This window comes from Octopus bimaculoides, chromosome 19, assembly GCF_046866305.1.
Source record: "Octopus bimaculoides isolate indiv1 chromosome 19, ASM4686630v1, whole genome shotgun sequence".
Classification (NCBI taxonomy): domain Eukaryota; kingdom Metazoa; phylum Mollusca; class Cephalopoda; order Octopoda; family Octopodidae; genus Octopus; species Octopus bimaculoides.
The window spans coordinates 24971498-24998633 of NC_142946.1; the positions used below are offsets into that span (position 1 = coordinate 24971498).

The 27136-nt window shown below is 35.4% G+C and overlaps 1 protein-coding gene across 4 annotated transcripts in view; it reads right to left on the minus strand.

Moving 5' to 3' along the window:
- LOC106874530 (PC3-like endoprotease variant B) overlaps window positions 1–27136 on the minus strand; it is a 164269-nt gene that overhangs the window by 41747 nt on the left and 95386 nt on the right. For 2 of the 4 annotated variants that reach the window (XM_014922295.3, XM_052974834.2), the window contains 3 exons: window positions 11243–11389; window positions 9282–9361; window positions 1872–1960 (listed from right to left, as the gene is read on the minus strand). In XM_014922295.3, the coding sequence (XP_014777781.1) occupies window positions 1872–1960; window positions 9282–9361; window positions 11243–11389 (316 nt within the window). Of the gene's footprint in view, window positions 1–1850; window positions 1961–9281; window positions 9362–11242; window positions 11390–27136 lie in introns of all 4 variants that reach the window. The other 2 variants (XM_089366630.1, XM_089366629.1) reach the window with 1 other exon arrangement.

A 27136-nucleotide genomic window follows, 5' to 3' on the forward strand; every position in this document is an offset into this window, starting at 1 on the left:
TTGTCTCCATTTCATCACAACCCAAACCATTTTGCAAGAATGTAAGTGTTCGTCCCTTGTAGTGTCCCCTCTATATATACCTTTTATAGGTAAATAAAGAAATTCATTGGTTCCAGACCTTCTAAGGTCTAGCCACTGACCACAGAGACACAGCCAGTTCCCGCGACAATGCCAGACAACCACCACCACAGTAGCTACGTTGAGATTCACCAATTTCGTCCAACAGCATTACGGCAACCTCCGTCTTCGTAACCACCATGTCCTTAACACCGTCAACATCATCTCTCTACGTTCACAGCTCAGCAAGCAAATCACCCAGGTTCCAGCACTTCTCTATTCGTGAATTATTTTACCATGGATCAACAGCGAATATGCAACCTGCATGAACTCCTGTACCAAGTGACCCAGGCAGCAGCATCACAGTCACCACTTCACGTATGACATATATCTGTAACCGGCTCAGCATCACGGACGCGACTTCTTGATACAGTATTTCAACTACCGTGTACCATCGACTACGAACTGGTATTATTCATCATCTTTCTTGTGTCTATGAACTTACTTCTCACTTCGATGGCTATAGACTCGTTCACTGTCTCCTTCTTCATTGCCATCCTTATATGTACTTGACACACACGCATACATCTATGCTTACACATACATATACATTTTGCTCTCATTACGTCTTGTCTATTATTCTTTATACATGACGCACACACAGACACACATGTTAACATATCAATAAATCTTTTCTTAACCATTCTCCGCGGTTGTTGTCTTCTTTTTCCATCTGGCAGGTAAATGGTTCTATCAATTTTCTCTTTTATTATAACGGCTCTGTGATGTGATACTAAAGAGCCATTCTCTTCACCTCACATCGCACGGTACCTTACAAATTGGTGACCCGACTTAGAACACGCATTCACGGCCCCTATACACAACCAATGTTCAACAAATATGTGTAAAACAACTATCATTCCGGCAATTATCAAACAGCATTCATTATTCCAACAATAATTAGACCAGCAATAATTAGTTTAATAATGATTAAACAACCCCTAGCCCGATAATCATCAGTCCAACCATTGTCTCAATAATCATGTCGCTCTCAACAGCCGAAAAATCTTCATTTCTATAATCCTGACTCTAGCAGTCATTAGCCTAACTATCCTTGATCCGGATAGGATTAGTCTAATAACCATCATTCTGACAATCACCAGTTTAAATAATCAGTCGAATCAACAATCCAAATCACTAGCTCTACAAAAATATGTATTATATCAATCAAAAATACAAATAATCAATGGAAATCAATAATCAAGCGTACATTCTTTTTATTCTGTCTTTCTCTCTAGCAATAACAGAGATGAAACTAAATAACTATCTTACAGAATGGAGATCTATAAACTGGATATACAAACAACTCGATGAAGTTGCATATATTGTAACTATTTGCATTATAATCACCTTCAGCATTGTCACAATAATTGATATATAATAAATGGCCATATTAATAATCAGTCAAATAATATTATTCATTCATTCACTTCTATGATGCATCTTCACATTAAATTTCGTCAATACATGCCTTTGTTAACAAAGCCATTGAATAATTGTTTCAAATTTTGGTTCAGAGCACCAGTATTCAACTAGTAATTATTTTATCGATCCTGCAAGGATGAAAGACGATGCCGACCTCGGCGGAATTTGAACTCAGAACTTAAAGAGCCGAAAGAAATATCGGTAAACGCTTTGTTTTGTGCAGTAACGGTTCTGCCAGCTCGTCGCTTTACTTTTGTGCATAAAGATAATGAATAGAAGAAATACATAAAAACGGAACAAACACTTACAAAAATGATAATATATCTTACCCCCTATTTTGGCATCATAAGCTACGCCAACACCACAGATACTATTGTTCGCTTCTGCTGCCACTACTCCTGCACAGTTGGTGCCGTGACTATAAAAGAACCACACAGAAATAATTCTACAATATTAATATGGTAACACTATAGAGAATTTGTTTTGGAAAGGATAACTTTATAAAAGAAAACATTGAAGAATGGTTATAGTTTATATATGAAATTATTTTGGAATCAATAGTTTTATAAAGGATATTTTCTCAGAATAGAGTAGTAAGTTTACCGCAGACAGACTTTTGATATGATTTATGTTTTAAAGCAATGCGTACAGATCACAACATTCTCTTCTGTTCCGTAACCACCAGCTAACATGAGAGAATATGGTATTCATAAAAGACAAAAAGCCAAAACTTCAGTAGAAACTTTTTGTATAATTATGATCAGTGAAGAGGGATGAAATCTATTGACTATTGGAAAATTTGTTACCAGATTTCAGAAATTACTACTTCCAGAAGAAAAGATCGTTTTAGATTATTTTTAAACTTCTTTGAAACTTCAAAACAAATTGTTTGCATCTCCTCTGAGTGTTGTTACCAAATTTCAGAAATTACTACTTCCAGAAGAAAATATCGTTTTAGATTATTTTTCAACTTCTTTGAAACTTCAAAACAAATTGTTTGTATCTCCTTTGAGTGAGATTTGTTATATATCCAGTAAAACGTTTAGTTATGTTAGCTAACTATAAAGGATAGCAAACAACGTTGACATATTTTCTATGATGTAATAAAGAACAATTTTATCGTTGATATAATAGGAATGGTGGTGAGTGCTTTTGAGCTATTTGCGTACGTCTATGAAATTTTGTGTTTTTGTAAATGCTAGATGGGAAGGTAAGAAAATAGTAGAAACATTGTGGGCGTAGACTGTTTTACACAACAGATGTATGAGAAAATATAACAGATGATGAGGTACGTTTAAATTGGTAACAGTCACGTATTATTCTATAGTGTAACCTCGAAACTAGAACTAAAAGCTATTGCTAAAAACAAATGGGACAAACTAAATACCGCTTCAATGACCTCTCTAAGAGCGTCTGTAGCTGAATAACTACAGCTGCAACTTCTATTAGAAAAACAGTTCGGGGTACACATTAGAATTTTGACCTAAAAGCTAAATAAGTACTTGAAGTTAAGTATGCTTCTAAATTACGAAACGCTTTTCGTAACTGGATTAACGACAATAAAAGTTTTGAGGTGGGGATATAACATTGTTTTCTTCTCTCCATCATTTCTGTCTGTTAACCCTTGTAAGCATTCTTCTTCACAGCCTCATTAGAACACATACACATCACATCTATCATTCCCCCCACCTACCCCATATACAACTGTATGTACCACTTACACGCATCTTTCTCTACTAGTAAATCAGAAAAACTAAACCACCTTAATTTAATTTCTTAAATTTCATTAGGGCAAATATATTTTTCAGCATTCGGAAATTTAGTTCCCTAAGCTTGTTTAAGTCTCAGGACGGAAATTCAAGGATATTTTATTTTATTTTTTTTATTTAATGACATCTGTTGGAAAGAATCCAAGCAGGAAACTACCACTTCAAAAGAGTTTTTACTCATGATACCATATAACTATTGCATAATATGTAGCGTATAAAGATATATCAGTCAGTTCTCATCATGAGGTTGAACTTCCTTAGTTTTCTTTTCTCTCTCTCTCCCTCTCTCTCTCTCTCACGCATGTGATGCTTATATCCTCAACTGTAATTCCCTCGAATACTTTCTTTTTATCTTTCTATATATATTCACAAGGGAGAAACATCGAGGTCATGAATGTCCCGATCAAAGTACTTTACTCCAGATAAACTATGATTATGCTTGTATCAGCAATTTTATATATGAAGCATTAAAAGCTAAAATATACGCGGTGAAAAAGAAAAACTATAAGTTGAAAACAAATATTTTTGTCTCTTTTTTTTCTAGCAAATACGAAAGATAACTTCAGACAATAGTTTTCTTTCTCATTAAGGCAGGAGTTCTCTCGCTAAATTCAGACCACTGTCTTGTAGTTCTTTGGCTAAGAGTTAACTGAAAGCTAACAGCTTTCACGTTATCTTAACAGCGAAGTCATCGTACTTCGACAGATGGGAAACTTATGTATCTTAATACACCTGAAACCAGAAATAGATTAGGAGTTGTCAGAAAATCATTTTTTAAAAAGATTTTGTACTCAACCTATTACTAGCACCTGGATTGTTCGTTGAGTTAACCATGGCAGCAACCTGTTTACACATGCCTTACATACAAACGAGGTTAAAATCTATCAGAAAACTCAATACATTTTTTAGTCTAAGAATTATGGCCAAGTGAATCACTTTATCTACATTATTTACATTTGACGGATATTTGTCCTCATCTTGTTTGTTATTAACACAACGTTTCGGCTGATATACCCTCCAGCCTTCATCAGGTGTCTTGGAGAAATTTCGAACCTGGGTTTTCATTCCTAACACATACACATCACATCTTTCATCCCCCCACCCCATATAGGAATGAGAACCCAGGTTCGAAATTTCCCCAAGACACCTGATGAAGGCTGGAGGGTATATCAGCCGAAACGTTGTGTTAACAACAAACAAGATGAGGACAAATATCCGTCAAATGTAAATAATGTAAATAATGTACATAATTCCTCATCTCTTAAATATAGAAGAGAAGTTAATCACTGTATAGGATATTTTAACGTAATTAGAGGAGTGATTCACTTTTATTAAATGCCATTACGAAGTATGAACCATTTCAATCTGCTTGTCCAACACACACACAACTTACCCGTGTTCTTAGTCAAAAGAAAGTATTTTAATTTCACGATTTTAAAGTCCGCAGCCAAAAGCAACATCACCTTCACAAAACTTCTTTATGTCGTAAAAAACTATTTTGGGGTTAGCTTGAGATAAAAAAAAAAGGATCCAATATATCTCCTAACTGTAATACCTATTCTTTAAATGTTTACCTCTATCGAGTGATGAAAGCTATCGACAAAACCGAGTCCTAGAAGCTGGTTTCTACTCCCACTTTACTTATTTATTTACTCATTTTTTATTCATTAGTCCATGGTCTCTCTTGTCCCTCTAGGAAAAACAATAAAAGACGAGACTCGAACCATTTATCTATTGCTTACAGCATACGTCATCAGGTACGCCACACTCCGCACACATAATTAACAGGTTTAGAAAGTCCATCAATTTGTCCATCAATTTCATCGATTTCTTCAAAAAAAAAAGTTCATCAATTTCTTAAAAATAGCAGAGCAATTAGCTATTTATTATCGCACTTGAGTATTTTCTTTTGACTAAACACAAGTTCATTTTTTGCAGAAGAGAGAATAGTCGATTTTATAGGAGCACAAAGCAAGTGAGTTCTGTTGAGATTGGAACTTAGAAACAATAGCTGAAATGACCAATGCACAGATTCATAGCAATAATATCGTTTTCATATTTTGGAACAAGGTCAGCAATTTAGTGGGGAGGCGCTAAGTTGATTACATCAACCCCAGTGCTCAACTGGTACTTATTTTATCGATTCCGAAAGGATAAAAGCCAAAGTCGATCCCGATAGTATTTGAACTCAGATCATAAAGTCGGAAGAAATACCGCTGAGCATTTTGTCCGGCGCGGTAACAATTCTTCCTGCTCACCGACTTACGTATAGCAGTAATATTAGATATAAGTATAAGGCGGCGAGCTGGCAGAATCGTTAACACGTCAGGAGAAACGCTTAGCAGCATTTCGTCGGTCTTTACGTTCTGAGTTCAAATTCCACCGAGATCGACTTTGCTTCTCATCTTTTCGGGGTCGATAGACAAGTACCACTTGAACACTGGAGTCGATGTAATCGACTTAGCCCCTCTCCCAAACCTGCTGGTCTTGTGCCTAAAGTTGAAACCAACATTAGATATCAGTGTTTGATATCAGTATCAATTTGAAAAAGAAAAGTAAAACAGACTCGTTAAGTTTTCGAAGCAGTTTCAGTATCTGTTTTTAGACCGTGAAAAAGAAGCAAAATCTAACGTTTTGGACGCTTGTTCTTCATCAAACAGAGAAGAATGTAAGTGTTGTGGTTTGGGAATTAAGTAGTGTATAGTAATTATGCAGAGAGGTTGATGTGGAAAACGAAAAGTGGGGGAAAGATAAATGAATGATTTTACTAACTGTATGGGGGTAAAACCTAAAAGTGTCAGGTGGCTCATAGAGTTTGTGAGAACCAGATCAAGTGTGATGGGGTAAGTATAAATGTTAGGAAAGAGACGAATTGGAGACAAACGTAATGACACAGACACATACACACTTAAACAAGGCGGGGGGAGAAGAGAGTCAGTTAGCATTGGAATATGATTTTTAAGAAATGGTCAGAGTCTAATGAATCAATAAAACGAAGTCTCTAACAAATGGTGAGAACTAGAAAGACAAAAATTGTCCTGAGAGAAGATGGACAAAATGTAATGTAGTCTGTAACAAGAGGTAGAAAGGAGGGAGTAGAAAAGATTGAGAGGATACAAAAACTCACCATTTGTGTGTGTGTGTGTGTGTGTGTGTGTGTGTGTGTGTGTGTGTGTGTGTGTGTGTGTGTGTGTGTGTGTGTGTGTGTGCGTGCGTGCGTGTATAATGAGTTTAGCATTTATAAGGCAGGAGCGCACTCAAAACTGGATTGGAAGAGTTTAATTTGATACAATTAACAGTTAAGATCTTAAAGAGTTACAATATTTTTCATGAATTTATGCAATAATTGCGCAATACACACATCCAGGCCACCTGTTTTTACGTATCTTAACCTTTTCCCACTGTTTAAGAAGCCGGAAATTATTTTAAAACCTTGAACACATTTTAAAAGCAGCAGTGGAATATAGAATTACCGGAGGGAAATAAGCTGCTGAAAAGTCACAAAAGTTGTCTCTTTTTCAAAAGAGGAAGGGAGGGAGGATTAGGAAAGAAGCAGTTAGAGATTCTGGGGACTGGCAATGAAAATTGCGACGGTTGGTTCGTTGGAAAGGCAAGGTGGACGAGTGAAAGGTCATCGAAAAAGAAACTTTGTCTTGTAATGTGTTCGTTAAGAGTAGAACGAGCGGAGACTGTGTCAGTGGCATGGAATCACTGGAGTGCAGGTCGGATTTGAAAAGAAAATCCAAAAATCCAAGTGTTTATAGTATATTGTTTTTAGTGGGGGATGGGATGAGATAGCAGTTCTAGTGTGAATAGAGTGAGAGGAGATAAAGTCCAGTCTGGTGGGACTGCGAGTCAGTAGGTTTACAATGAATTTAAATTAAAACGTAAGGCTATCGATAGTAACATAAATAGCTAGGAAGTTTACAGGTTTTGAGATGGTAGGTATAAATTCCCTAGATAGGTGGAAAGTGTTGAAATGATGGCAATGAGTTTAGAGTGCGGTAATGCTGATTAGTCTTTAACCAAACGGTGACTGTATCGTATAACTGATAGAAATCAATGGTAAACCTAATGAAGTAGAATAATATCCTTATATGGCCTATAAAGAGATTGGCATAACTGAGGGCTCATCCTAATACCCATAACCTCTGCGGTAGTTTGTTGACTGAACTCGTCAGAGAAGGAAAAACATTTGAAGGTAAAAACAACTTCAGTTAAGCAGAGAAAATGGTGATCCTAGGTTTTAATGAGAAGCGAAGGTCAAAGAAACGTTTAAGGATTAAATCTGTGGACGATGCCAGTGTACATCGATTTTTACATCCATGGTAAATATGAGTTGCAATGGTTCAAGAAACAGGAGAAAGAATTAAGATTAAAGGCATGGTTAGTGTTCTTAAGATGTAAGAGCAGGGTGATTATAACTTATCAAGATAACTGGAAAGGGGTTCAGTGATACCACGACAAGCAAAGACAATGCGGCAACCTATGTGGCTGGTATATAGTTGAAGCAGAAGATGTGTTGATGGTGAACTTAGTGGCGGAGAGACAGAGTGAAGAGAAAGAGATTGCTTTAATACAACGGGTAAAAGTTTTGGGCTATGGAGAATACGATCGTTGGCCAACTTGCAGTTGTCATATTAATACAGACAAATGTATTTTAAAACAGCTTTATTTCATCTATCGATATTAATCTAAGATAATGTAGATAATGTAGTCATTTGTAGCCTGTTTTGTAGTTATTTTTTGTGAAGTCAAGTGGTTGATGTAAGTTATTTTTTTCTTTTTAACTTGATAAGATGGATGACAATCTACCGCAGTCATCGCCCATTAGTGACAATAAATCCTGCACCAAAAGCTAACAAAACAACCGTCTGTTATACAGTGCCTACGCAGTTGCAGCAAAGCGCTGTACACCCCTATGGTATCTATTTACAGCTTTGTGAATTTTAGGAGGTTAAAAAACGAAAATAATCTCATGGCTTCTTCTTGATAGTCAATTGTTGTATTGTTTTAAGATATATTAAGTAAAATAACAGACTTTTCCATCTTAAAAATAGTTTGCAATAGTTTTTCTTCTTTTTGTTTTCAGGTTTTACATATTAAATTTCTGCCCAAACATCTTCTACTCCCATAGCATATATGACTGACACAAACCATCTGTTACATTTTCTTTAACAAATCCCTGCTGGAAAATTTAATGTGGTTTTCATTTTCTTTTAAAGTTCTTACAAACTGTAAAATATATTTTCTTCTTTCCATTTAGAGTTGTTCTGCATAAAACGGAGATTCTTAAAATACGAAAATAACTTGCTATATTTTTTTTATTTCTTCCCTCTGACAAGAATTGTATTGCAAAGAATGTCATCTGAAATTTAGCAAAAGGTACCATTGTTTTTAGAATTTTATAATTAGCCTTTGTTATTTTAAATATAATTTGTTCTAGAAACAGGTTCCATCTAGATTGTTTTTATAGTTTATCATTATCCTTGTTAATTTCTCCGATCTGGTGATTAAAACAAAAATTACACGCGCACACACTTGTTATTGTTGTTGTTTAGCTCCAAGTGGATATTAAGCAAGCATTCCTATTACCAAAAGTCTCACAGACATGACCATTCCGTCATATTTTGAGATATGTGTATAAGATTACATTATCAAAAGCCTTTTTTCTTCTTTTACATTTTATTTTCAAACAGTCTAGAAAGTCAAGTGACTACTGAAAAACCTTTCTGTTTCATTTATATACAGAAACAGTAAAGTGCCGAACTAAATGTCTTGTAAGACTTGATTACGTCCCTTTATATCGTGTTAAACACCAGCAGATCATCTTCCCGCCTATTCCTTCAAAGCTGATGAAGTACTAGTGATAAAACAAAGTTGCACTTTTTCTTGTAAAATATTAATTTGTGAGAAAATATGGAAACCATATTTCGTACATGACGATCGTTAAAGTTGTGATATTCTTACCTATTTCTAGGATTTGTATTATCAGACATAGGATCTGAGTCCCCAAAGTTACCATTTAAGTTCGTACTGGCTTCAGCATCCTTGAATGGGAAGAGAAAGAAAGAGAGAGAGAGATAAGAAAACGTCTTGTAAATAATTATTCTCCAGCAGAACAAGAACAGTTGTAGTAACAGTTGTAGAAACAGATAAAGAACACAGCATTTCATTTTATTAGTATGTTAGCATCAGTTAGTAATGCATTGTGTTGTGTTTGGCAAGACGAATGCATAGAATATTTGTGAGTGCAGCAGTGCTTCATCCCAGATAAATAAGTTCTACAAAGTAATTTGTGCCTTGTATAGAAGGCCAGCAGCTTTTCATAGCTGAAATAGTTTCTTTGAAGGTGCAGTTTTTATTGTTGTAAATACGTTGAATCCATGGTAGATCATCAAAGATATGAGGTCAAATTTGTTAGGATTAGCGTTAGTAGACTGCGAAAGTTTTTAGTTTTGAGTTGCATGTTTACTTAATGTGTGCAATAGTTGTATTTGTTTTTTGTGCTGTTGAAGGAAACTTAGTTATGTCTGCACCGGAGTATATATTTTAAGGTTTTTGCTCATGCTAGGAGTACATGCATACATATTGTTTCTAGGTTACGCATAGATAACACCCTATGTGCAAAAGGTTATCAAACAATATAGAGTAATATGATCTGCATAGATGTATGTGTTTATATGTATTTTTGCATATGTGTGTGTAGGTGTGTGACTGGAAGTAACAGCATTGATGTAAAGGATGTAAATCGTTGACGTCAAGGAAGTGTGTGGGAGACACCCCAGATCTTGAGTCACATATGAGTTAAACATTTTCTTTCCTTACATTTCATAACTATTTCCTCTCGAAGATATTTCCAATGAAGTTTAATGAATAGCATAAACATAATTGAAATCAGTTGTCCTATAACATATTATGAGTGCCAAAAGTCTAATTTTCAAATAAATGCAAGTTTTTTTGACAGTCACTAAAATTCTATTCTGTGATAAGTGTTTGAATGGGATTTCTAAAATCAATGTTTTATATTGTTAAGTCACATTTTATATCTATAGACATCAGTTTAATTCTTCCCACAAGTGAGAAAAACATGTTTTGATTTACTTCACACTAACAGTCATCGAGTTAAATATTAATAAATGAATGAAAAGTTATTCTTTACTTTGGCAGAATTATACACTCCATCTCTATGGAGTATAAAACCTTTTGTATTTACAATTGTGCGAACTGAAATTGAATTAAATTTGTTTATTTCTCTATACATAACTTAGAAGACTATAACGAACATTTTCAATTGTACACCACCAAATATGGAAACATATCCTAATACACAAATTAGGATATTTTCTATAAAATAAAATTGTTTTCAATTCCACTCCCAATCAAAATCCCACCAGTCGGATAAAAAATCCCTTCTAGTAGAAGGAGAAAGCCGCCTGGCTGAGAAACATTAGACTAGACACTTATAATTTGTCTTATATTTAGCTTTTCTTGATATATTGATTTCAAATTTTGACACAAAGGCAGTAAGTTCGTGGGAGGGGATAAGTCGATGACATCGACCGCAGTGCTCATCTGGTACTTATTTTATCGACCCGGAAAGGATGAAAAGCAAAGTCGACCTCGGTGAAATATGAACTCAGGACGTGAGGAGAGACAAAATGCCGCTAAGCGTTCTGTTCGGCGGGCAAACGATTCTGCTAGCACACTACCTTACTTTTCTAGATATACTGGCCGCACCACAATTTTAAATGATAACGGAAGGTTGAAATATTTAACCCCGCTTGACCAGATTCAAACGTGCTGCCTTATAAATGATACTAAATAGCAATACAAGGTGTACTCCTCGCTAGCCTGCATACAATCAAGTAAACATTTTGCAATAAATAAGGTATAATAAATAAATTAGTTGAAAGTTGAATAATACTCACGTAGTTTCTGGCAATATCTGGGTGTGTATAGTCTATACCATCATCAAGAACACAAATACGAATTCCTCTTCCTGTTATATTCTTCTCCCACAGAGGGATCACATTTAAATTAAGAGGAGTGTCCTCTCTGATTTCACCAACATTATTCTAAAGTAAAAAAAATATAGTAAATTATATCCACCCAATATGAAATATAGGCATCTCCACTAAAATAAGATCTTTTCCGTTAGACGAACAGAGAAAAATCCACATTTTGTTATTTGTATATGTTTCTACATCAACTAATGGATACTGTAATGGGGTTAGGTTTAATGTTAATGCTTTAGAGTTAAGGTTGAGGATCTAGAGTTAAGGTGTAGGGCTTAGGGTTAGGCTTATGATGTAAATTTAGTGTTAGAATTTGCAGTGCATTGAAAAATTTCATTGTAAATATGAATTTGTTTCTTCTATTTTCTTTCAATAAAATAGTTTCGTCTTTAAATGTTTTATAACGTTTTTATAGTTGATTTCTCCACAAATAACAAACTGTTGTAAATGTTGTAGTCGCGTTTCGAAAAGAATAATAATACACGTGGCACTTTCCATGACATCGCAGCAGGGAGCCTTCAGCGGATGATTTGCAAAAATTGCAAAAAATTTTAATCTATAATGGTTCGTAATTTTTTACATTATTAATTTTAAGAAATTATAAAAAAAGTCGTTGGCTTTTGTAGTTGGCACGCAGAGCTACATGTGTATTGAAACTTCCAAGAAAATTGAGCCCCGGGTCAATCAGAAACATCCCTGATGAGGTATGGAAGAGACCCATCTGAAAAGTTGGAGTATAAGACACGCTTTTTTGAATTTTTAAATGTACAAAAATCGCCCTACATCTTATGCAGCCGTACTACGTATGAGATATCGAGTGTTGTAAGCTAGAGAACTGGATAAGCGTAAGTACGCTACGCACAATAATTGCTACTAATAATAAGATACTGAAAATTTTTTTTAAATATCACAGTCTGTTAACACAAACTACTTTCGGTACGTTGGTACTTATGCAAGGTAGTCACATCATCTCGTTGAACCATCTTCCCCAGCATACATAACCCACACCTGGTGTGTATCTTACATTATTTAATGACTTTGTTACCTACTAGTAGAGATGCCCGGCGTTGCCCGGCGTTGCCCGTGTTACATGCAATTGAAGGATGAGACTTTTCTCTTATATTATCTGTAAGGAACTGGAATACATATGAATCGAATTTCATCAAAATTGCACATGAGGGTTCTTTCCCTCTTTACACACCCTAAAAAATTCTAATCATGAGACATGTATCCCATACTATATATCTTTATGCGCATATTCCAAAATGTCAGTCTTCTGGAACCTGTAAAAAGGATTTTGCTCCTGAAAAATGGAGCTCATGGAGCTGTAAAATGTGGGTGTATTAATGTCAACCAGAGAAGTTGAATTGTTGGGAATGTTTTTAACTTGGGTCTTATAGTATACCTGTATATATGTGAGAGTATAATTTCATTTTAATAGTTTCAGTATGAAATTGAAAGTACTGAAGTGAAAGTATCTGACATTACAGTAGAGTGATGTTATTATTTCACTTTTGACACGTAATAGTGAAATAGTGGAGGAGATATGATATTGCTGTAGGCTCGAACTATGCAAGAAGTTAAAAATTGTTTTGGCCTAAGACACTACATGGACCCTAAGTAAGGCATGTGTTAATTTAGAATGAAATTGGTTGTGTAGTTCTGGAGTTTTAGGGATTCACACAGACACAATTCTCATCTTTATATATGTGATATTTATGCGCATATTCGAAAATTCTAGTGTTATGGACTCTGTAAAAAGGATTTTGCTCCTGAAAAATGGAGCTCTTGGAGCTGGAAAATATGGGAGTTAAGGCCCCAATTGGGGGTGGGTGGGTGTGTTAATGTCAACCAGAGAAGTTGAATTGTTGGGAATGTTTTGAACTTGGGTCTAATATGTATTGTTTGAACTTCACAATTTATGCACCACATAGCAGAAATCACAATGTAAGTATATCTGAAAGGATAGTCTTACACTGTTGTACCGTTGAATTACAAATAATGCCCATCTGTTATGTTCGGGTAACCCTATAGCTACCAATGGTACAACTGTATTCGTCTTTGCTTAGGAAAAATGACTAACTTGTGGGTGTAAAATCCCCATGAAGGGGTCTTTGTAACTTCTAAGAAGAAGAAATTTTAGAAATATTACTTTATTTGTGTGTAATATGTATGGTTAAAATTTCATCAACATCAAAAATATATGAATTTTCATGGGGGTTATGGCCATTATGCATAGAATATAATTTCCAAATTTCTTAAAGATCCATTCAATACTTTTGACGTAGTTTTGGATAAAAAAACAAATGAGTAATGTGTGTATTTGTGTGCATGTGTATGTGTGTGTGTGTGTGTGTGTGTGTGTGTGTGTGTATGTATAGATATCTGTATGCATGTATATATGTGTATATATGCATACATATTACATGTACATCTATATATATACATTTACACATATGTATACATATACATGTATGCATATAGATCTATATCTATATATATATATCTACATATACGTGTACATATACATGTATATGTATACGTGTATATATATATATATATATATATATATATATATATCCCTCTCTCTCTCTCTTTTTATATATACATACACACACACACACACACACACACACACACACACACACACACATATATATATATATATATATATATATATATATGGGAGAATATACGAAAAAACAACAACAGACGAGGACAGGTCGTGTAAATAACAAAAGGACGTATTAGTATGACGCATACATGTATATATATATATATATATATATATATATATATATACATGTATATGGATACATTTGTGCAGATATATATATGCATGTATGTATGTATATATGTATGTATATATGTATGTATGCCTGTATATATGTGAGAGTATAGTTTCATTGCAGTAGATTCAGTATGAAAATGAAACCATTAAAGTGAAAGTATTTGACATGAGTGTTTTTGTTTCACTTTTGACACGTAATACTTAAATAGTGGAGGAGATATCATGTTGCTGTGGGCTCGAACTATGCTAGAAGTTAAAAATTATTTTTGGCTAGAACACAACTGTGACCCTAAGTAAGGCAAGTGTAAAATTTGAATGAAATTTGTTGTGTAGTTCTGGAGTTTTAGGGATTCACACAGACACACACACACACACACACACACACACACACATACATTCTCAATTTCATATATATATATATAGAAGATATAGATAAGAGACATTTTAAGAACTATCTAAATCATTGGTTCTCAACCGGGGTTAATATGACCCTTGGAGGGCTACATAAGATTTTGCTGTTAAAATTAATGTTCAATAAATTGGTTAAACTTCTATACTCCACAAAATATTTTAACAATTTTCTATACAATTCCTAATAATATTTAATAATAAAAATGTAATTTTTTTTTAAAACATCGAATGGTTATAAGGGTCCACTCAAGTAAAACAGAAATCAAAGGGGTCCATTGGTAAAAAGAAACTGATTGGGAACCACTGATCTAAATGAAAATTCTCCTAGAAAGATGAAAGGAATGTTAAGCAATCGTCTATTTGCAATGAGTTAGTGATAACAATACATAGTGGTGATGCACAAATCTGGCAGCCGAAGGCAATAACACAAAACACAATAGCGAAAAATACAAGTTTTACATCCTGTGTGAAAATTCTCTTGACCAAAATATAAACAGCTATACCGTTCATCTGAACGATATAACTGAATTATGGTACTCGTATAATGTAGTCTATATATCATACTTATTCCAGTATACTATCACTACATTGTACAGAATCCTACATTTTCCCTTACAAAATCACTTCGTCTTTTGCATCGGACTGAATTGGCTCTTGCTGATAGACAGTCTCCTAAATTTTTGTGCTTATCTTTGGAACCAAGCAGCGTAGTCAGAATTTCTGCCAGCTGGAGCGGTCTTGAAGGTTAGCACAACACCACGAGAAAAATGATATTATAGATATATAAAGAGTTACCTTGCTAAAGTTGACCAAGGAGGATCGCTCCCATCATCATCTCTTTAGCTACACTAGTGTTGGAGTCTTCGCGTAATTATTCTACCCGCTAGAAATAACAGCCAAAGCAACAAATAATGTCGTAATTGTGGACTTTCAACTATTAAGCCCAAGTATTTTCTACAACGTGTCTAAACACTTAATGTTTTAAAACAAGATTAGTATTAGCTTATATATATATATATATATATATATATATATATATATATATATATATATATATATATATATATATATAATAATACAAAGAATATATATACATGTATACACACATATATGTACATACTTACATCTACATGTGTATATACATGCATATCAGGGTACAGGACGTTAGAACAATAAACTACAGACAACGGAACGAACATATAGGAAAACGGAAAGCCACTTGGAATATCCCTTCATCAGCTGTCTCTATTCTATCTAGACGTTTCGAAGATAAGACAGAACGTACTCTAGAATAGTCTCTTCCTGAGTAGTGGATCAACCCACTACACAGAGGATTCCAAGGTGGCAAACACAAACCAAGACAGGAAAAAATGGACAGTGAAAACAACATTCAAAAGCCGTACGGCCAAACGCAAATCTGAGGTAGAACGCTAGTAGTTCGTCTTGCCTTCACAGCGGCTGGAGTGAAAAGAAAGTTGACCACAGGTCACACGAGAGCAGAGAGGATGGTGGAGGGAGGAAGGGACAGAAGGGTATAGCAGTGAAGTAGAGGCCAGGACAGAGGTATAGATAGAAAGATGGAGGAAGACAGATAGATAAATAGATAGAAAGATAGATAGATAGATAGACAGATAGATAGATAGATAGAAAGATAGTCACGTCAGAATAATAGTAGACTTACTTGCAAAAAAGGACGTGTGCGTTCAATAATGTAATAATACAAAGAATATATATACATGTATACACACATATATGTACATACTTACATCTACATGTGTATATACATGCATATCAGGGTACAGGACGTTAGAACAATAAACTACAGACAACGGAACGAACATATAGGAAAACATATATATATATATATGAGTTTAGAGGGACATATTATCCAGGTGGATACCGTATTAGCTCTCAGTTAAGTTCCAGTTAACGGCTAACCACGACGATGAAGCTGCGCCGACAATATTGCAAGGTGGAATTTGCAACAGTAAGTAGTCGCTGCAGCGGAAACACGTGTAGGTCATTATAAAATGCTGTATATAACAATAAACTAAATTTTGTGGATGTACAAGTCTCCATACACTTTACTGTTTATATATATATACATACACAAACACACATTGTTTTCTTTCGCCGTTTTTTCGTTCTCTCTCCATTTTTTCCCTCTCAAGCCTTTCTGTCCAAGAGCGTAGGCTCGAAACGTCAAAGACTTTCTCACTTTCTCGGGCGTCAAACTAATACACTTGCTTGTTGTTCCCGTACCTGTCTTCGTCTTTTTGTTTTCTGTAAATTTGAAATGTGTGTGTGTGTGTGTGTGTGTGTGTGTGTGTGTGCGTGTGTGTGTGTGTGTGTGCGCGTGCGTGCGTATGTATGTATGTATATTGTTAATTCATATATACTAAGTATCTTACGTAATCTTCAACAAGAAGAATATTGTCAAAAGTTATTAAAATCCATTCCAAAATATAAAGCAACCTCAAGATCATGAAGAACTACATATAACTGCCTGCTAGAAATGTAATTAGGGATCGGCTTGTCAAAGGATAGACCCAACGTTTCCTCTGCAAGTCGTAAAAGGTGTCTGAAAGAGGTTGAGATAGGATTTACATTCCGACCTCATAAAACTCTCATCCGCAACGTCTACTTAAACTTGTCACGTGAGTAGTGCAAAGGTACTTTCCGCAAGGAGGAAGGAATTACCAACAAATGAAGGAGGCAGCAACGCGCGGTTACAGCGGATGCCCCCATGCTACTACTACTACTACTACTACTACTACTACTACTACTACTACTACTACTACTACAGTTGATCAATAGCCAAAATTAATTTTGAAAAAATAATAAATTGGACACTCAAATAGGATATAGTCGTAGTGTCTGCTTCCGCTTTGACGGCAAACATTCCATTAAGGTGTCTGAAATCAACCAGAAAAGTGAATCTAGATACGGATGTCCTTTCTTTTTTTTTCTTTTTTTTATTAATTACCGTTTTCAGCAGGCTGCGCAGTAACGGGTATAAGGGAAGTAATAGTGTGTCTGTATGGAGAGTGAGACGGGAGGTGGGGGGGGGGGAAGAAAGAGAGGATGTAAAGAATACTATCAAGTTATTCTTAAGAATTTGTAGTAAAGATCTTTCACAGAAGGACGAAATAAACATTTTTTTAAAAGACCTTTTAAAAAGTAAAATAAAATGTACACTTAAAAAACTTTCGATGCGAAAATGGCATAACGATGAGATATTGGACAACCAGTATTAGAACCGTAGATCAGATGAGTTATTCTGTGTATTCCTGGGGAGGACAGATACTTCAGCTCATATGAAGAATATGTAACTACAGCTTATGAAAAATTTAGTTGCCAAGGCTGGTGCCCAAGCCCAAACAGGTTTTAGATCTTGCGTGTTTAATGGTATTAGAGTTATTATTTTGTGCAAGAAATATGCAACTGATAGAACTATTAAAAATCATCTTTATTTGGTTATTTCTTTTCAAGTTGCTTTGGATTTTGTGAAAATATATTTTGGGAAAATATATTTGATGGTAAAAATAGTAGCTATGTAATGAATCATCTTTCACGCCAAAAAGTATAAAATATTAAAGCTCTTAAAGAGGGTTGAAATTTGATTATTTAAAAGAAACATTTATGTAAGCAATCTAGAAAATCTAAGTCTAGGGCGCTTTTACATTTACCTACGGCTACATTTTTAAAATCAAAAGAAGTTTGATATTATCTGGGATAGTCAACGAAATTAACAGAGAAACATTAACTCGTAACTGCATATAATTATCACTAGTTTCAAAGTTTACAAATAAACTTCTAAGTATTGGGGTCACAAGAGAGAATCCGCCATCTTTACTTTAGAAGTACATCATCCAGCTGCTTTATTACTAAGATGCAGTCTTACAAGAAAACTAGTAACTAAACAACTACGTCCGGTCTGCGTTATTGTTTATACATATCACCCTCTACCGCGACGTCAAAAAATTTCGACTCACCGCAGCTGAATTCAGCATTTATACCGAAATGTTGCTTGGAATAGTTGTTTATCGAAAGTATAAAAATGTAAAACAGGAAGGAATAAACAAATTTCTCGTTTGAAATATAAAAAGAAAGTTACAGAAATATTTCTTACTTAAATCCATCACGATGGAATATTTTGCGGTTAGCTACTAGACTCAAAACAGATGTTTTGTGAGCATTATTTTGTTGAAAACTATTTTAAGAGTAATTATCAAAAAATCTCAAGAACAAACTAATGGCGGGGAGAATAAAAGATCGAAAGCAGGTTAATTAAAAGATTTGGTAATTCCGAGCTCCGGCGTTTTAAGACCAGATGTATATCAGTAATTCAATAACTAATTAATTAATTATATGAGCGTATAAACTATTTAGTTCCATCTATTTATATATATTTAAAACGCATACGCATGCATGTATGTGCATATACAGACATATTTTATTAAAATATATCCGGTGTGCACAAAGATTCGTCTGCGTTTTCTTCGTAAGATATGAATGATGGTCTTGAATATATACAAGCATATTCTGAGAACCCAGGAAATCTCCGATACGATGGAATCTTTGCCGTGTATGTATGTATGTGTGTCATTATTTAGTTTTTATTACAAGATTTCATGCCAATAGAGAAAGGGCCGTTTTCTAACCTAGATCCCAGGCTCCTTCATTGGAATTTCAACTTCAAGAGGGTATGTATGTACATATGTATGTATGTATGTATGTATGTATGTATGCATGCATGTTGACATGTGTGTGTGTATATGTGTAGATTTGTAAGTTTGTTTTATGTACATATTCTCATGCATATAGCTGCATGTCTAGATATACACATATATACTTAAATGATAAACTTATGGAAAGTTTTACAGATTTTTATAGTTCCAGTGATGGCTTGGATTTTTGAGGTCATTGAATCAGCTTTCTCCTTTCTTGCTTTGAGAAGCCTCATTTTTCAAGATTGGTTCTTAAGCAGTGTGTTACATATTCCAGTGCCACAATAATTACAGGTATAAACATGTATGTATGTATGTATGTATGTATGTATGTATGTGTGTATGTATGTATGTATGTATGTATGTGTGTGTGTGTATGTATGTATGGATGGATGGATGGATGTGTGTATGTGTGTATGGATGTACGTACGTATGTATTTACGTATGTATGTACGTATGTGTGTGTGCGTGCGTGTGTATGCATGAATGTATATGCGCAGATGTGGGAGGGTAGTAAGAACTTTGCTTCTCAGTCACATGTTTCAGAGTTCAGTTCGACTGCGGGATATATTGGGCAGTTGTTTTCTACTGTGACCTCGGGCTGACTAGAGCACTGTGAGTGGGTTTGGTAGATGGAAACTGAAAGAAGCCCGTCGTATGTGTGTGTGTGTGCGTGCGTGTGTGTGTGTGTGTGTGTGTGTGTGTGTGTGTGTACTCTGTGTCCATGTTTGTCCCTCACAATCGCTTAACAACCAGTGTTTGTGTCTTTATGTCCCCCGTAACTTAGTAGTTCGGCAAAACTGACCGATAGAATAAGTACCAAACTTTAGAAAGATTACTGGGATCGATTCTTATGACTGAAACAAAAATATATATATATATATATATATATATATATATATATATATATATATATATATATATATATATATAATGTATAATATATAAATAATATATATATGCATATATACATACGTATATGCACATACTTACATATAGACGTATATACATATGCATATATGGCCACAGGTCATCACGGAACGTAAACAACATAAAAAACGAAAACAAGAGATATAAAATACGAATACATGGACTATGAACTTTTTTTCTAGCAACGAAAGAAACAAATGGAAAACAAGACAAGTAACATAACGAACGACCCTTCATCAGTTGTTGGCTGTTTTTCTAATCAGTATTTCGAGCAATTCAACGACAAGATACGCCTTCAATAAAACAGTTGTTCCCGCAAAGCAAATTAAATAAAATTTAGGATTTTGTGGAGGGTCAAAATTGCTAACAAAAACAGGACAGTGAAAACAAACAGGAAGGGCTGTTAAGCCTGAACGAGGTGAGGTGATGAACGCGAAGAAGCAAGCTTAGACAAGAGACAGACAAGAATACGTCTGATTCGTCCAGCTGAATCACAAAGAAAGAAAGAAACACAAGTTAGGAAAAGAAAGAAAGATGACCGATGGTCACGTGGGAGCCACGAGAGAGCAAAGGAGGAAGAGAGAGAGAGAGATAGATAGATAGAGAGAGAGAGAGAGAGAGAGAGAGAGAGAGAGAGAGAGTGACAGACAGAGAATGGCGAAATGGAAGGGAAAAAATTAGAGAAAGGACAAGAGAGAAAAAACGAGAGGGGAGAAGGGGAGATAAAAAGAATTAGAGAAAGGAAGAGAGAAAAAAGGGGAGAAAAACGAAAGAGTAATAGAAAAATAGAATAGAATAGAATAGAACACACACACACACACACACACACACACACACACACACATAAATATGGAACAAAAACGCAATGGAGTACAATAAAACATTCGGACAGATAGACGATACAAGGCGGACATGAGAAACAGCAATTAGAAAGACAGGCAAAAAAAGGCGGGTCATTCATGGCCTTCTTTCTTCGGTCAAGTTCCAGAAGTCACAACCGTTTCGGGCAGTTACACTTGAAACGGTTCGATCTGCTTGCCCCCAAAAAGGTCTAAGCCAAGAACAATAGACCCCTTTGCAAGAAAGCTAGCGAATGTGTACGGCAACAAAGACAAAAAACGGAGAACATGGTACACAAAAAGACGAAAAATGGAGAACATGGTACACAATTACGAATACAAACAACAAGAAAATAACAACAGGTGTCTTTTGACAGGAAGAAAAAGGGAGCAAGAGAATTTCGATTATCTCCACGTGGTGAGTTGTAATGCAAAAAAATATATAAAATAAAAGAAGGAAAATGCACCCAGTTTACATAGTTTTAATATATTTTAAAAATTTATTTTATAAGCGAAAGAATATTGTGTCTGTCTGTTGCAGAGAGAGTTTTCTTGTTGATAAATTAATTACTTTGTGTCCCTGTGTATTATTCGGGACAGGGGAGGTAATTGCTCAATTTGGGGAGAGGGGGTAAATAAATATACAAAAACTCAAAAGTTAAAGTAGTGAGTTCCTTCGATATTATTAATCTTTACACCAATATCCCACAAGACTATGGAATAGAAGCAATAAAATTCTGGCTGGAAAAGTATCCCGAAGAACTTTCGGAACGCATAAAACAAGTTTTTATTATTGAAACACTAAAATTTATACTTCAGAACAATTATTTCCTATTTTACGGCACCTACTATCGTCAAAAATGCGAAATTGCGATGGGAACGAAAGTAGCTCCTGGTCTTGTGAACCTAATAATGGGATATCTTGAATTCACCATATATGAAGTGTCACTGCAAAAATATGGACATCCATTTCACCATTATATAAGGAAAAACTGGAAAAGGTATCTGGACGGCTGCTTTATCATTTGGAATGAGACCATTGATAAGGTTTTGGAATTTAAAACAATACTAAATAATATAAACCCTAACAATGGAATATAGCAAAGAACAGCTCCCTTTCTTAGATACAATGATAAAACAAATCAACAACCAAATTAGGCCAACGGACTCAAAACAATATCTTCTGTTTAGCATACGCCACCCGAAACATATCAAAAGGAATATCCCCTTTAATTTAGCAAAAAGGATTTGCATAATAGTGTCTAATGGAAATACCCGGGACCTCCGACTTCTACACCTCGAAACAACACAAACTGAGAGACAATATCCATCCTCACTTATAGACGATGGAATTTGAGCGTACCAAGGAATTAGGCATTAAAACACTAAGGGAAACATATCTCTAAACACAACCATATATATCAGCGCACAACCCTAGAAACAATGAGGTATATAACACTGAGGAATACAACAATGAGACATACTACTATATAGGATGGACAAGTATGGCACTTAGACGGAGAACCACACTACCTAAGGAACAGATCCGTTCACCACAGTACATGTAGATTCCTTTGGGTGAACACATAGAGAGATGTGCAGGTAATATCCAACCAAACGTCACAGTTTTCCCCATCTACCAGTGCAAAGAAACAATTTTTTTTTCTCCGTGTTTTTCTCCTTGTTTTCTCCGTATTCTTTCTGTTGAAGAGCGTAGCTCGAAACGTTAAAGACTTTCTGTATTCCTGAGCGTCAAACTAATACATCCTTTTGTTGTTTACACCACCTGTCCTCGTCTGTTGTTTTTTTTCGTACATTCTCCCATATATATATATATATATATATATATATAACAAAGTAAAGTTATAAGATACCGCACGAGTGGAAATATATATGAAAGAAGGTATGAAAATGCAATTTTAAAGATGTTTATTCACTTGACCGGTTTCACTTTTTTAGAAAAAGATTGCCAAAAGTATAAGCTTTGTTGTGTTAAGAACTGGTTGTCACAAAAGTATTAAAATACATATATACATTCTTTATTCATTTATTCTTTTATTTGTTTCAGTCATTTGACTGCGGCCATACTGGAGCACCGCCTTTGGTCGAGCAAATCGATCCGGGACTTTGTAAGCCTAGTACTTATTCTCTCGGTGTCTTTTGCCGAACCGCTAAGTGACGGGAACATAAACACACCTGCATCGGTTGTCAAGCAATGCTAGGGGGACAAACACAGACACACAAACATACACACACACATATATATACATATATACGACGGGCTTCTTTCAGTTTCCGTCTACCAAATCCACTCACAAGGCTTTGGTCAGCCCGAGGCTATAGTAGAAGACACTTGCCCAAGATGCCACGCAGTGGGACTGAACCCGGAACCATGTGGTTGGTAAGCAAGCTACTTATCATACAGCCACTCTTGAAAATGTTTAGAACAGTTTACAAGAAAGTATTTAAGAAAGTATTCAACAAAAAGTATTAGGAGTTCAATAAAAAATCATGTTTGGTAGTATGTATATATCTATCTATCTATCTCTCTCTCTCTCTCTCTCTCTCTCTCTCTCTCTATATATATATATATATATATATATATATATATATATATATATATATATATATATATATATATATATATATACACACACAGAAGGAGATATGTTTAAGAATTTACATAAAATTAGAGAGGAACCGACATGTCTTTTTGACATTTTTTCTGTCTTGCGTTTGCTAAGGGACAATGTGGGAGATTGGTTGGGGGTGGGGGGACGGAAGAGCAATGTAGAATTAAAAGGATTTTATCGTGTTTTTAAATATGAAATGTGGATTTTTCCTGAATATAAACATATTTTATTAAACGTTAAAGAAGGTTCACCGAATTACAATGGACCAAGAGAAATGTTCAAGGAAAATGAAAGGCTAAAATTCTCTTACAAATGAAATTTGTAGTGTTTTATCACTGTGGTTATCCACAATCTGTAACATTAGTGGTTGCTTGTGGTAATGTTTTGTGGACACACATAGTAATGTGTGTTATTTGTGTGCAAGCATCATACATGTTCGTGACAAAAGAAATTCAGTTGGTGAAATTTTGAGAAAGCTAGTGAAGATGGAGTTCTCAAAAGAATTTTACAGATATGCCGACAGTTCCTATCGATGAACTACAAGTTCGGGCTTCAAATCTGACCAGTTCTCCTGCTTCATTACTTCCTCTGCAGAGAGTCTACTGTGGTTACAAGGGTAGTCTTGCTCGTAAACCGACAGGAAACGAGCTGGCCAATATGGTGGTACATAGCTACTGTGTGCAAACGAAGACGATGAGTGGAATGAGATGCACTGAAGAAAGTGACAAAAAAGAACTTTATATCTTTCGCAACCAGCCCCAGCATGGCCGCAGTCCAGCGATTGAAACAAGTGAAAAATAAAAGATATTGAGGTCCTATAAATGAAAAGTTTCAAAACGACCGGATGGAATAGCGTAGGAGGTGCAGCTTGTATTCCAGATGGAGGTGCCAGCCAAAGATGATGGTTGGTTTGAGAAGTCTTGTTGAGATAAGCAATATAGGGAATTGAATAGTCAGGACTACAGAACTACCGATATGTAACGTGTGCAAGTTCCCCCAAAAAGTGATAATTATGCTATTAGTTGCATTTGACAGAAGTGATATTAAGAATTTGACCTTAATAGTAAAATAGACTTTGGAGTAAAAAAAAAAAATCACTGATGTAAGTCCAGACATGTAGAGCGGTTTGCAAGTATACGTGTTGTATCATTATTAGAGCCTATAAAGAAAATGTAGTATAAGAAAAACACAAGTGTAGTACCTCAAGAAAATTGCAGCATTCATACTAAAGAATGGATAGTGAAAACCTAGTTGAGTTGCAAGATAACTAATAAAACTGGGTAAAAAAAAAATGGTAAGTCGTGGTAAAAGGACCGAGATAACATTAAACCAGTGCCGAATACAGGCCAGAAAGGCATGGAAGTGCATCGGATACTCGTGAGATTTGTGAAATGTATACACCAACTGAAAATGAAGTATGCAGGAAGTGAAAAAGTGGAATGAAGAAGAGGCATTAGTATCTTGCTGCTACGTATTCCACAATTGCAAAGTTGCAGGGTAAAGAGCAAAACATGTCGGATAATGTAATCCGTATGTGTTTGTATGCATATAAATTTGTATGTGGATGTGTGCGCAAAACAAAGTAAAAATCAAATATCAACCATGTTCTAAAATAAGTCGAAAGGTAAGCTACTATAAATCGGCACGAACTTTCCGCACAACTCAATATGTTAGACTCGTAACAATACAATGTTGTGTGTAGCGTGTACTAGTTTAACTTCTTCAGAGAGTAACGATCTTGCATGTTGTGTGTTCTATGTTTAGTTTGCTCTGGCTGACAGCATCCAGTAAGGGATTCTGTGTCCAGGTTTATGGGGTAGGTTTTTAGCAGCAAGACGGTGAATATGGCAGTAATAATTGAGGACAAATTGACAATTCAGTGATGTCATCAACAATCGTAGAACACTAAGAAGCGACCCTCCAAAGTCTGAAATTTTGGTAATACAAGTTCAGTGGTCTACTGCAAGCAGGTGGAGGAATGAAGTGACTCTAGTTTCAAAATAGTTGCTTTTGTCGCCGGAGAATTGTTTGCTACGGGTCAAGCAACGGCTTTCAGAGAATATTTGTTTTGATGTTGGATTATGGTAGTAGTGTTCTTGGCATATTATGGTTTAGCCAGATGGAGAAAAATGGTTCCATTCCCGTACAACACCTCACCCCTTTCCCCTCACACACACACACACACACACACACACACACACACACACACACACACACACACACACACACACACACGCACACACACACACACACACACACACACACACAATTAATCCAGAAGAAGGAGAATTTATATATTATTTTGGTAATATTACTTTGTAATTTAAGGTAGTGTGCTGACAGAACCGTTAGTGCAACGGGCTAAATGCTTAGCGAGATTTCATCCGATTTTACGTTCTGGATTCAAATGTCGCTGCGGTCGACTTTGCCTTTCATTCTTTCGGGGTCAATAAAATAAGTACCAGTTGAACCCTGGACTTATCATCTCGCTCGACACTGCTGGCCTTGTGTCAAAATTTGAAAGAAATATTACTTTGTAACTTAGAATATTACTTTGTATTTGGTTGTCAGAAGTACGTTACGTAGCCTGCAGATATTGAGAATATTTTTATTTTGATGTTTTTGTAATAATATTCTATTAGTTTGTGGTTAGGTGTGATACATGTAGTGTTTTTTAAGCGTTTGTTAGTGATATATTCATCTTCTTTAATTATGATGCATTTTGTTCACGAAGTATATGATATGTGTGATGCGCATGTTTTTACTTGTATCTATTGTGCGAGTTGCAGTCCAGAAGTTTTGAAACTGTTTTTTTTTTTTAGGAGACCAGTTATACCTTTCCTAGATTACTGTAATTTTGGTATGTCATTACTGCATATTTAATAAGCTCACCTGACAGCTTTTGTTATTCCAGATTGAAGAAGACGGCTGTAACAGTACTTTGAACTCACTGCTTTGTTACAGTTGATTAGTTTGCAGAATGGAGGTGAGACGTGAAGACAATTTGGAAGCTTGCTATTCAATAAAGTTTTGTGTTAGACTTGGCAAAAACACTACAGAAACTCATGCAACACCCCAGTCTGCTTATGAATCAACTTGTATGATTTTTTTTACTGACACAAAAGACCAGGCAAGGGCATCATCTACTTCCACTGGGGTGACTCTGGCCAGACAGTCAACCGAAAGTACTTTGTGGTGGTATTGGGGTAATTCAGGAAGATATTTCGTCGCAAAAGCCAGAACACCTGCATCAGGACAACACATCAATCCACAATTCTATCTTCGTAACCAACTACTTGACAGACCCTCCCTACAGTCCAGACCTTGCTAACCGTAACTTTTGGTTGTCCCTCAAGCTGAAAGAGAAGGCGAAGAAGGTTGTGACAAGAGTCCTTTACACCTTCACTTTGAAGGAGTTCCACGAGGCCTTTACGAAATGGTTGGAGTGTTACAACGATCGCACTAAAGTCAGA